This window comes from Python bivittatus, unplaced genomic scaffold (assembly GCF_059951505.1).
Source record: "Python bivittatus isolate LINGU-HERP-01145 unplaced genomic scaffold, Pbiv_v1 ctg000700_np1212, whole genome shotgun sequence".
In the NCBI taxonomy this organism is placed as follows: Eukaryota; Metazoa; Chordata; class Lepidosauria; order Squamata; family Pythonidae; genus Python; species Python bivittatus.
In genome coordinates this window covers 69,254,580-69,267,399 of record NW_028277098.1, presented here as the reverse complement: position 1 = coordinate 69,267,399, position 12,820 = coordinate 69,254,580, and the positions used below count along the sequence as shown (strand labels likewise).

Below are 12,820 nucleotides of genomic sequence, written 5' to 3'. Positions count from 1 at the left end.
GACTTCCTTTCTAACACGCTTTCTGCAGATGGTGCACTAGTTAATGAGTTATATAGTTTGCTTCGGGATCAGGATCCTATTGTGGTGGTAAATTGTCTGAGGGCTCTTGAGGAAATTCTGGCACGTGAAGGAGGAGTTGTCATCAACAAACCCATTGCCCACCATCTTCTTAACAGGTACATTCCCCCCAAAATGCTTGGGTGAACAAGAGGTATCATTCTCCACTGTCCTTTTCGTTTTGAATTGTGAAAACCAGATGCTTGTCAAATTAATGCTAATATTTTCTTTCTTTGTTAATTTATTGAATTTATAACCTGCCTTTCTGCCAAAAAAGGCAATCATGGGAGCTAACAGTAATAATATAAAAATGAAAACAGGTATATAATTAAAATACACTATGAATCATCAAAAACACATTTGTGGGAGAAGACAAGAATAACCAATCAGTGAAGTCCTACTTTGAGAGATTCACAAACCAGCTTAGATGGTAGACAACTGATTGAACAGAAATATCATAACTTATTGGCATCTAGGCAACAAGGAGGGAACTTCCTTTGGCAGGGAATTCCCAAGTCTGGAATCCACCATTGAAAAGACCGTCAGTTGATATGCCATAATACTGTCCAAGGTCTTTCATTTTTACATGATGGCAGCAGAAATCATTGCTTGTTCTGCAGAGCAGTTGTTTCCTGCTTCTGGCTTTAAGGCCTGTGAGTATTAAATGAATGTAAAAAAAAAACCCTTTGCAATTATATACAGTTTAAATAAAATAATTAGCTTATAAACCCAGTGCCCATAGATAATATATGATTGCTCATCTGATTTTATGGGGCTATAGCAAATATGACATTATTTTTGTTATTATTAATATATTTTATCCCATCTTTCTTTTATATGTATGTATGTATGCAGGTATAAAAATATATAAAAAACTCAAAGCGGTGAACGTACCTCATACTCCTGCCTCCCATTTTCCCCACAACAATAACCCTGGGGGGTGGGGTGGGCTGAGAGACAGCAACTGGCCCAAACTTACCCAGCCACTTTCATACTTAAGGGAGGCCTAGAACTGAGTTTCCTGGTTTCTAGACCAGCACCTTAACTACTACACCAAACCGGCTCTCAACATTGAATGCCTCTGACATTGAATTTTGTTTGTGTGTGTGTGTGATATGAGTAAACATGAATATTTAGAGATGAGTTGGTAAAAAAGCAAAATTTTAAACCTTATGGATCTTTCTGTAATTTTAAGATGCCATTGACTGCCTGATGTAGAATGCTTCTAGAACAATTCTGTTTTTCCTGTGAACGGTGTTCCTAATATTGGGGGTTAGTATTTTCTTTGGGCCCCTCTCTCCCATGAAGAACTGTGATTACTGTGCTGATAATGAAAAGCCTGCAGCTTGCTTTATAAGGAAATAATGCATTATATTAACATTTTGATGAAACAAAGATTTTGAATGAAGTTAGCTAGTATATTTTTAGTTTCAGGTTCTTTCATTTCATTTCATTTCATTTCACTTCACACAAACGTGAATCTGTGCAAGTATACGCTTTCATTGTTCAGTTCTAGAATTTTGCTCTCTGAATACATCTGTGAAAGGTGACATTGGGTACTACTCTAAAATAATGTGAGGTGATCCTGGATGAGTTTCAGACAATTGATTATCTGTCTATCAAATATATATTTGTATTTCTCTTTTAAATTTTGAAAGATATTTTATGTCTGTGGGTCAAGGACTAAGTACAAATTTAAATTTAAAATATATAGTTTAGTAGAGTTTGGTCAGGTCCCTCCATCTCATCTTACTTACATCTTAAACTTATATTTAAGTTTAATACTGATGAAAAAATTGAAACAAGTGGCCTGCAGTTTGGGAGAGCTAAGCTATAGTTTCATTGCATCACCATTTGTTTTTGTTTTCCCCTCTTTGCAGGATGCCAGATCTAGATCAATGGGGGCAGAGTGAGGTGTTGACCTTTCTGCTGCGATACAAGCCCCGCAGTGAAGAAGAGCTTTTTGATATCCTTAATTTACTGGATGGATACCTTAAAAGTAGCAGTTCCAGTGTAGTGATGGCTGCCACAAAACTCTTCTTGGTACTGGCTAGAGACTTCCCACATGTCCAGGCAGATGTGCTTGTAAGAGTAAAAGGTCCACTCCTAACAGCATGCACCTCTGGAAGTAGAGAACTCTGTTTCACTGCTTTGTGTCATGTGCGCCAGATAATAGACAGCCTTCCTGGCCATTTCAGTAGCCAATATAAGAAGTTCTTCTGTTCTTACTCGGAACCACATTATATCAAGTGCCAGAAAATGGAGGTGCTGTGCAAGTTGGTGAATGATGAGAATGTGCAGCATATATTGGAGGAGCTGAGAGATTACTGTACTGATGTATCAACAGAGCTCGCCCGGGGAGCAATATTTGCCATAGGTAAGTGGACTAATAGGATTCTGATGAAAGACTTCCAGCAGGCAAATAAATGTAGACCATGGCTGGCTGGGGAATTCTGGGAGTTGAAGTCCACTCATCTTAAAGTGGCCAAGTTTGGACAACACTGATATAGACCAAAGTTGTAATGTTTGTGTAAAGGATACAGTACCCCTCCCCCTCCAATTATATGGCAAATTCTGTATTTGCTAGTGTTTCTTTTGGATAGGAAAAAGTATGATTGTCCTTACAGGTATAGATAGGACAATCTGCTCTAGAACAAAAGGTAGGCTTCAAAGTCAGAAGCAAAGTATGGTCAAACTGGAAAACGAAGCAATTCAAAATTAGGCCGGTCTTTTGAAAATATTTGCCGTGGCCCCTGCCATCTTAGATATTTCTGAAAACACAAGCTACTGCGCTCACAATCTCCAGGAAAGTACGTTTGCTCAAAAGTAAATTCCACTGCATTCTATGGGTATAGGTTGACAGCTTTAGTCTTTATTTAATATCAAATTAATCAAAAATTTAAGAAACTTTAGAAAACAATTAGTCGCAGAATGTTTATCAAGAGGCATGTAATTGACCTATCACCAGTACAAATATTTCAGTTTGATGTAGTGGTTAAGGTGCTAGACTAGAAACTGGGAAACCATAAGTTCTAGTCTTTCCTTAGGCAGGGAAACTGGCTGTGTGATTTTGGGCCAGTTGTTCTCTCAGCCCAATCCACCTCACAGGATTGTTGTTGTAGGGAAAACAGGAGGAGGGAACATTATGTATGCCGCATTGAGTTGTAAAAACTAAAGGAGGGATGTAAATCTAATGTCTCAGTGAGAATTTCACTTTATGCCACTCAATTATATTGAATGTGTTTCTTGGTTGATTATCATACTGCTGTACTATTGTTTAGGTTATGGAAAATATTCATGTTCTCTTCCTTAAGTGGTCCAATAACCTGCCTAGAACTGTCTTATCTATATTATCACTGTTCCCAATACTGTTCCATTCTGTCTTATTTTGCATATGATTAGGTTGTTACATTTCTGTACTGAGAGATATTATCAGAAATATCAGGGTGTGTTGCTGGCTGTTTCCGGGTTAAGGAATTATTGAGCAACCTTCAAAACTTTGGGTCATATGTGATTTTTTTCAGGAAACATTGCAAGAACCTATTCAGAGCAATGTGTGAGGATTCTAACAGAACTCCTTGAGCTGAAGCAAGAACATATAACATCAGGTATTACTCCAGACTTTCTGATTAACATTTGATTTACACTGTGGCAAAATTCAGGTTATTTGGTCAGATGTGACATAGTTTCTTCTAAATTTAGAAGAAATCACAAGGTTGCTTCAAAGTGGGCATGGGGAGATGCATTCCAAGAGTTGGTGCCTCCTTAAAGAAGCTGCATATTTTCCTGACTCAGGGAAGCCAGGAAAATATATATTTGCATTAAGGAGGTACTAACAAAGTACAATAGGGTGCTTTCCAATGGGTGTGGGCACACTCTTGTCACTTACTTCCTTAATTCAAACATATATTTTCCTGGGATTGCATGGTTTCCATATGAGTCCAGAAAAACATGCAACTTTAAGGAACTTCAACAGGTGTGGCATGCAAACTCACAGCTGTTCCAAATCATCTTTTTGGCTTTGAGTCTGAAGAGCACACATCCATAGTTATTGCTATATTTAGATGACATAAGCTTTCATTTCCTTGCTTGAGACACTGTCCTAAATCATGTGGGATGCTAATCCACAGGGCATTCACTTTTTAACCTCGGATGCTTTGAGATCTTACAAAGTGACTTCAATCACTTGGACAACTATTTTTTTTTTCCCCTGAGAACTCAGAATTGGTGAGACTTAATCAAGAGAAGGTAGAAATACTATTGGTCAGTAGAAATAGAGTTCCAGAATGGGAAAGACAATCTATTCTGGAAGGATTTGCATCTTTCAGAGGCCAGGTTTGTACTTTGGGAGTGCTCCTCGATTTGTCATAGTTCCTGGATGGCCCAATAACAGTTGACTGCTCAGTGCTAAGAGTATTTTACCTGCTGTAGCTGGTACCAGCTGTGTCCATTCTTGGAGAAAGCAGATCTGGCTACATGTCATATGCCTTAGTCCCATCGAGATTAGATTCCTGCTTTGTGTTTTCTATCAGGCTGCCTAGAAAAGTGTTCTTAACTAGAGGTGCTGGAGAATGATGTGGCCAGTGTAACCTTTCTTTTCTGTGCTTTTTTAAAATACCATGGGCTTCCACTTTGCTTCTGAAAGCAATTCAGGATATTACTGTCACTTACACTTAAATTCTCCATGTAATTTAAAATCAGAGTATTTGAAGTCCTTTTTCTTTGTGCATGGTCCTCTCTATCAGCTGTACCATCTCCTCATGCCCGGCTTTGCATTCCATGATGGTCAGGGAAACAGACAAGGCCTTTTTAGTGGCAGCACCCTAATCGTGGGTCTTCCTTCCAAGGGAGGTCCAACAGCTTCTTTATAGTATTTTAGGCAAATGGTGAAAATACATTTTGCTAGAATTTTAGTGTATATTAATCTTATTAGCTGCAGTTTCTGTTTTAACTATTTTTTATTCTGAATCTTACTGCTCTTGGGTTTTGACTATATTAAGATGTTATCATTTGGACCAAAAAGTGGTATAAATTTTTTGTTATGTGTTTCCTGATAGCTGTAGTGCAGGTGTTCCGGGATCTAGTATGGTTGTGCCCACAGTGTATAGAGTGTGTGTCCCAGTCTTTGTCTGGCTGTGAAGAGACCATCCAGGATAGTGAGGTAATGCAAAATACTTTTTGTGTAATATAGATGATGATAGTGGTGGATGGCTGAATTGAAATCATATAAAACCCTTGATTCCAATTCCAGAAGTGAAAAATGCAACTTGTAATCTAGAGTTCTGTATGAAACCTCGATTTCTGGTATATATAACAGCCTTCAGCCGTAATATAATGAATTTTATAATTGTATCAGCCTGTCTTCTATTCTGTTGATGAATTCTAAGTAAAAAGTTGAAGCTGAAATGAAGAAAAAGTACATGTTTATTGTATATAAGTGAGTCATTAGTATAAACAATTATATAATCATTCAGTTATATGATCTGAAGGTATGTCTATATAAGAATTTTATCTTTTTTTCTTATTTCTATTCTAATCTATTTTCTTATAGCATGAAGAATTCCTCTGCTTTTTCATTTGCAGCGCAGAATCTTGAATCAACTAACTCTCCTTTTACCTATGTGTTGTATTCCTGAAAGCAAAATGTTATATAATTTATTTGTTATCTTACCAATTTTTAATCAAGTAAGTATAGAATTAGCATTGGACATTATGGAATATAGTGTAACTAAAATTTTTGCTAGTATCGTATAATCTGACAAAATAAAACCAATCACATTTAATCCTTGAATAATTCAAGATTGTGTGTGCTAAAATTCTTAGAGTTCTAACTCACATGACCAAGTACAGGTAGTGTTTTATAATGTTGATTCTCCAAATTAAATTGGAACAGATCCTAAAATTTCAATTATGAAGCAAGCAGATGGTGCAGCACCCTCAGAATTTATTTCGATGTCTTTTTCATTCCAATTTGCTCCAATAACATCCTTAACATGTAGATTTGGTATGTGAATTGCTGTTAACAGTTCTGAATGCCAAATGTTTTAATGCGGTCTTAAATGTGAGCTATCCTGGTTTAATTTTTTAGGGAAAGCAAGCATTAATCTGGCTGCTGGGTGTACATGGAGAAAGAGTTCCCAATGCCCCTTATATATTAGAAGATTTTGTGGAGAATGTGAAATCAGAACCATTTTCAGTTGTAAAGCTGGAACTACTGACTGCTTTGGCCCGGCTATTCATAGCACGTCCAGCTGAGTGTCAGGATACACTTGGGCGATTACTTTATTATTGCATTGGTAAGTCTGTCACTTTGTGGTGGTTGCTGTATCATGAATTAGGTGAAAAGTAAGAGTTATAGTTACTGTTGAAAAGCATATGCAAAGAAATTCCTGGTCTAAAATTCTATAGATTTCCAAGCCAAATCTCAAATCATTTTGCCATGAGTATTTTTTCTATCCTATCTGTACTGCTAGTGTCAAATATCTTAACAGATTCTAAGGGAGTGATGGAAGGGTTGGGAGGGACACTTTGGAACTGCATCACTAAAGGCCAAGTTAAGTGATTGCTTATTTTTTGTGGAGTCTTGGGGTTCTCTGTTCAACCCTGAGCTACACATATTCACCTCCATTGCTGCTTATTTTTTGTTGCCAAATGTGTGTGTCTCTGATCCAGAGGAGGAAAAAGACATGGCAGTTCGGGACCGTGCACTATTTTACTACCGTCTTTTACAAGCTGGTATGGAAGAAACAAAAGGAATTCTGTGCAGCCCAACATCTGATCGTTCTCTCCGCCTTTTGGAGGAGCAGACTGAAAGTTCCATTAATGAATGGGTCTCTGACTTTAATTCCTTGGTGCCCATCTATGGCAAAGAGCAATGGGCAGCTATGACAGCGAGTCGAGCTGTTGATCTCCACTGTGCAGACTCCAGCTGTGATGATTCCAAAACAAGAGACAAAGGTAAGAGACATACCTAGATTTTAGTTACTTTCCTATTCTTCATGTGCTCACTTTTCCTTAATAAAAGCCAGAATCATCACTGAAAAATTTACTTTTAGGTATCTGATTGGCAAGTTATTCTTTGCTTAGTAGGTGATACTATGTTTGTTATAATTCTGAAGTTCATGCTAGGCATCTTTCAGCTTATACTGTTAATAGCGATTGCTCCAATGTGGGGTTCCACAGAGTTCGGTTCTCTCCTCCATGTTATTTAACAACTATATGAAACTGATTCATCTCTTAGTTTGAGGCGGGATATCATCAGTATGCTGATGATGTCCAGTTCTACATTGCCAGTTCAAGAGATGCAGTAAAGATTCTTATCCAGTGTCTGGAGGTTGTGAGGGACTGGATTTGACAAAACAAACTCAGACTCCCAGCAAGATGGAGCTACTGTTCTTATACAAACAATCTGGCATTATGTCAGTTCCAAGGTTGGTTCTGCAGAGTTGCATTTCCTCTGAAGGAGCAGGTCCTTAACTTGGGGTTCTCCTGAACTAGAGTAGCAGGTCAAGGCTATGGCCAGTGGAGCCTTTGCTCAGCTTTGGCTGATGTACTAGTTACAGGCCTTCTTGGACTAGACAGCCCTTATGATAGTTAGGGTTTCCCATATGGATATACTTAAGACTCCCCTTCCTACATGAAATTTAGGGATGGGGGCCCAGAGAAAGATGATAGCCATCTGCTGGGAGACTAGTGGACTTCCTTATGTAGTAGGTTGGCTACTGTGAGAACAGATTGTTGGACTAGATGGGGCAGGGGTCCAATCCAGGAGGGCACTGCTTATGTTCTTATGATGTGTTTCATTCATGGCCATGACATTATGGAATAGCCGACCCCCTGAAGTACTGGGTGTTTGCAAAGTTGTGAGTATGACTTTATTCTGATAGGCTTGGTTATGTGTTTTGGTTCTTGATTTTGATTTTACTGTATGATGGATTTTTAGGGAAGATTAAAAGGACAAGTTCAGTGTTGTGTTTTAATAGATGTTATCGCTGCAAACTGCTGTGAGTCTGATGAGCTGGTCATACACAAATGTTTGTAATAAATAATTAGTAAATAATACGGCTTTTCTTTCTTTTTCAGCACCACTGATGCTAGAAAAGGAGAAGGTCCCTGATACCAATACCAGTTCCAGTAGCCTTATTTTAATGTCCAGCATCTGTCTGGCTGCAGAGCAGTTTGAGAGGACATGGCTAAACCTGGCTGTTGGCTGCCAGCAAGCTGTTCCTTGGCAGGAAACCATGCAGCCAGAGACTTTGCAGGCTGCCCTGCAGGTGGTCCATATTCAGACTATTGCAATGAGCAAGCCTGGTTCACAGACATGGAAAGCCTACCTAGGGGCACAGGATGACACAGGATGTCTTTTCCTAACTGAGCTGCTGCTGGAGACAGGAAGTACAGAAATGCAGATGTTAGTGAAGCAGAGTGAAAACAAGCTAGAAGCACTGCAGGCCTTTGTCTCACTCTTGAAGACAGTTCTGGAGACAGTGGCAGGCCTGACATCCTGATTCTTTCTAATCTCTGATGTTGGTCATAAGCAGGAAGAGGCAGAGACTTTGTATATGGTTTACTTGTTGTATTCTTCAAATGAAGCTGTAGTTCTTACAAGTTGACAGTAAAGGCTTTCTAGAGCATAGCTTTCAGTGCAGATGAAAACTATGTGTCTAGAAAGATATGTGCAAAGAAACCAGTCACCCTTAAAAGGCAAAATAAGAGCATGTTTATGGACAAACAAAGGGGATTTTGTATAAATCTACAGAACTACAATGGTAAGAGCTGAGATTTCAGGGTGATGGCAGATTAAGGAGGATTTGTGTGTTTGGAAGGAATCACAAGCAATATTCTCTCTAATTTCTGACATCTGTGTGTGGAAAAAATTGTTTTGTGTAGCTTTTCCCAAACCAAGTACAAATTTGTGTGCTACAATATGAGTATATGTGTTAATTGTAAATAAAAATATAACAGCAATTATAATTTTATTTCTGCTTAATTTCAAATGTATTTATTTATTAAACTGATATGGCTGCCTGTCTTAAATACAATAATCTTAGATAGCTCACAACAGAATCAATAAAAACAATAAAACAATCATGTCCCTCATACACAAAGCAGCACAATTCCCTCCCATTGTGCTCCAGCTGATAATTGCAATCAATATTTTGTAGCATTTAAAGTAGTTTCTTGGGTGGGGGAATTTGATTTGTAATGAAAGAAAAACAAAGAAAGAAAGAAAAGCATTAAACAAAAAGCATTTAGATTGCCCTCTCTCTTTCATTTTCTCCCTATTTTTTGCTGCTTCTCTGGATGTATTCTGAACTTACTTAAACTTTAATTATTTTTAAAGACTTTTTTGTTTTTTTGTTTTTTTTATAAAATTAACGTGTGGCCTGAAATTCAAGAGGTATTAATTAAGACTTTTTTGGAGCATTGTGCTCCTTCTTGCCCAGAAGGCTCTGGGATCCAGAGCAGGTTGGCTGCAACTGCAAGGCTGAGAAAGGGCTCCTGCCTGCCTGCCTGCTGTCCCAGGCAAATGGCACTGGCTCAGGGCCTTGGGAGTACCTGTCAGTCCTGCTCAGTCTGTGCTGGGGCGGCACCAAGCAACCCTCCCTGCTGCAGGTAAGCTGAGGCAGCAAATTTGTGCAGGACTCCTTGTGAGTTGTGAGCCTGGAGTTTTATGATGACTAAATTTGTTATTATTTAAACTTAATTTTGTGTTTGCTTGACATAGATGCTTAGCAAATGGAATAGCAAGGTTGTTTTAAATTTATGTTCAGCACCCTTGAACATAAGCAATCGACTGCTGTCTTAGCAGCTTTTAGCTTCAAAGGAACCATAAAGAGGGACCCGTCTTATCTCGGAGGAAATACCAGGATACCAAGGTGACCTGACACCTCAAGCACACTCTTATCAGAACAGCACCTTATCAGAAAAGTTCCTACCATAATAAATATGATGATGATAATATACTACATTACATGCCATTTACTTCCAGCAACTCTCTGCAGTTTACAAATTGTTAAAAAAAATTAAAAACAAGGAACAATACAAAAACACATAAACAGCACAAAACAAAGGAGCAAAGATGGCAGCAAAAGCAAATCAGATGGGAACAAGGAAAAGGAAGAAAAGGAGCATCAATCATCCTCACCAAAGGCCTGGGTGAAGAGCCACATCTTGAGGGCTCTCTGAAATACCAGTAGGGTTGGAGCCATTTGAATCTTGTGGGGAACTTCATTCCAGAGGGCAGGCACTGCTACACAGAAGGTGAGCTTCCAGGGTTCCAATGGATAGCATTGTTTAAACGATGGAACCCAGAGCTTGCCAACCTTGCCAGATTGAGCAAGCCAGACAGATACTACAGAAACAGGCATTCCCTCAAGTAAACAGGCCCTATCCCATGTAGGGATTTATAGGTAGCAACCAGCACTTTGAATCACACCTGGAAGCAAACTGTCAACCAGTGCAGCTCGTGAAGGAGAGGTGTTACATGAGCATAACAAGGCACACCCATCACCACCCATGCTGCTGCATTCTGGAGCAGCTGAAGCTTCCAGGAAGTCTTCAGTGCTGATCTAATTTCATCTTCTGGTACTAGAGGTTCTTGATAGTATGGAATATCTTCTAAAATATCTTGGATGTGGATATCTCTACTGTACAGAATTTCAGGATACTCCTTCCATCTTTCTTTCTTCTTTGAATCACTTATCATCTATTCATTGGCAGCCTTCAGCATACCAATTCAAGCTTGGCACCTCCTTCTCAGTTCAGAAATCTTTTGGAAGACATTCCTTGTTTTTCCATATCTGTTTTCATCTTTGATGTTTTCACAGATTTAGTTGTAATACTGCTTCTTATCTCTTCTAACAGAGCTTTGAAATTCTTTGCTAATTTCTTTCCTGAGATCCTTGTCTTTTTTGGCTTTGAATTCTCTTCTTGGCAATTCCCACTATCTGTTCTGACATCCACTTTGCTCTCTTTTGTTTTTTAGTCTTTGGCAGTTTTTTTTTTTTACATTCATCCTTAATAACTTGATTTTACTCCACAATTCTTCTAGTTTCCTATCAGTGACATAGAAAATGGTAGTGTCATCTCTTTGAGGTAGGTCAAGTCAGGAAACAGGCTCCACTTGTTTGACTGGAAGTATATTGATATAGGCTATAATAATAACATCTTGAAAGCCTGGTTATGTTTTCCTTTCCTTCCGTCTTTACCGCAGAGAATTTGGGTGGAGCCAATCTGAATTTCTTTCTCATACTTTTCTCTGTTTCCTGGGTTTAAAACATGCTTTTAGTTTCATAATTTTCTCCAAGGTCATCTCTGTGGTTTTCTAGAGGTGAGTATATGCTCAAGATCATGTCATGGAAATTGACTGGCTTTGTTCTTCTGCTTCAGTTTGATTGGATACTTGCACATGAACAGTCTGTGCTCTGTTCCCCACTCAGCCTCGATTACATCTTTGCTAATATAACTGAGCTCTTCTACCTCATTGTACTAATAATATAGTCAATTTGATTTTTGTGTATTCCATCTGGTGATGTCCATGTACATAGGCATTATTTTGGTGGTTTGAAGACTGTGTTAGCAATGAAGAAATCATTTAATTGGCAAAACTGGTAACTCATTCTTCTGCTTCATCTTTGTTTCCTAGGCCATACAGGTCCTACTACATTTTCTTCCTTTTATTCCTTCAAACTTTGGCATTCCAGACTCCAATCATAAGCAGAACATCTTGCTTGCATGTTCTGGTTGACTGCAGATTAAACTTAATCATAATATTCATCAGCCTCCTCTTCTTCTGCATCACTGGTTGGATCATTAACTTGGGTAATCTAATCTTCATATTGAAGGGTTGTCTGCAAAGTTTAATTGACATTATTTGGTTATTGACTGCATTGGACCCAAGTACTGTCATTGATATAATCCTTCCTGTCTATGAAAATAATGCTGTTTCTTCTTTGTTTTTTAGTTTTGAGTAGTAAAAACTATGATCTTCTGACTAAAAGTGTCCAATTCCAGTCCCTTTCAGTTTGCTGATGCCTAAGATGCCAACGTGTAGTCTATGAATTTCATCTTTCACTATGTTGAGTTTTCCCACGTTCATACTTCTTACATTCCATGTTCCCACTATAATTCTGTCTTTGCAGCTTCAGTTTTCTTTTCCTGCATAGCAACATCAGCAATTAGACATCCTCAAGGTTTTAATCTAGCCACATCATAAACACCATTAGTGTTCTGAAAGCTCCTGAGCTCTTCCTCAATAGCATGTTAAATGCTATCAACCTGAGAGTCCCAACATCTGGCACTATATCATCAGTCATGTTATATTGTCTATCCAACTGGTTTTCTTGGTAATACACAGTAGTTTAACCTTGCCTTCTCCTATGTGGTATGAAATGATGCCTTTGCTAAAGTGATTGTCTGCCTTGAGAATCTTCCTATATCACAGCTGCCCAACATATGCTTTAACTGGGCCGCTGGGAGGACCTTCACACCTCAAGTGACCCTGCTGGGAATATACTGTGGTCATCTACTCCTGGCATTCTTTGCTCATCCTTCTCAGGACCACCACCACAATGTGGCAGCACAGCAGGATTTGAGGGTGTTCACAGAAGTACTATAATTCAAATACAAATTTCAGAGAGATTATTTTAAGATATTATAGCTTGTCTTAAAAATTATAGGCAACATTCCTAAAGAGGTGGAAGCTCAAATGTTCAAATTCTTTATTACAGGACAATGACCCAGGCTAAATGAAACTTACTAA

General features: G+C 38.5%; 1 protein-coding gene across 4 annotated transcripts in view; it reads left to right on the top strand.

The window, feature by feature from the left end:
* AP4B1 (adaptor related protein complex 4 subunit beta 1) overlaps window positions 1–9,030 on the top strand; it is a 40,467-nt gene extending 31,437 nt beyond the window's left edge. For all 4 annotated transcript variants that reach the window (XM_025167539.2, XM_007429591.4, XM_088128411.1 and 1 more), the window contains exons 5-11: window positions 29–176; window positions 1,938–2,434; window positions 3,582–3,665; window positions 5,115–5,218; window positions 6,146–6,353; window positions 6,730–7,014; window positions 8,140–9,030. In XM_025167539.2, coding sequence (XP_025023307.1) covers window positions 29–176; window positions 1,938–2,434; window positions 3,582–3,665; window positions 5,115–5,218; window positions 6,146–6,353; window positions 6,730–7,014; window positions 8,140–8,564 — 1,751 coding nt within the window. In that variant the 3' untranslated portion in view covers window positions 8,565–9,030. The remainder of the gene's footprint in view (window positions 1–28; window positions 177–1,937; window positions 2,435–3,581; window positions 3,666–5,114; window positions 5,219–6,145; window positions 6,354–6,729; window positions 7,015–8,139) is intronic.
* Window positions 9,031–12,820: the final 3,790 nt, after the last annotated feature.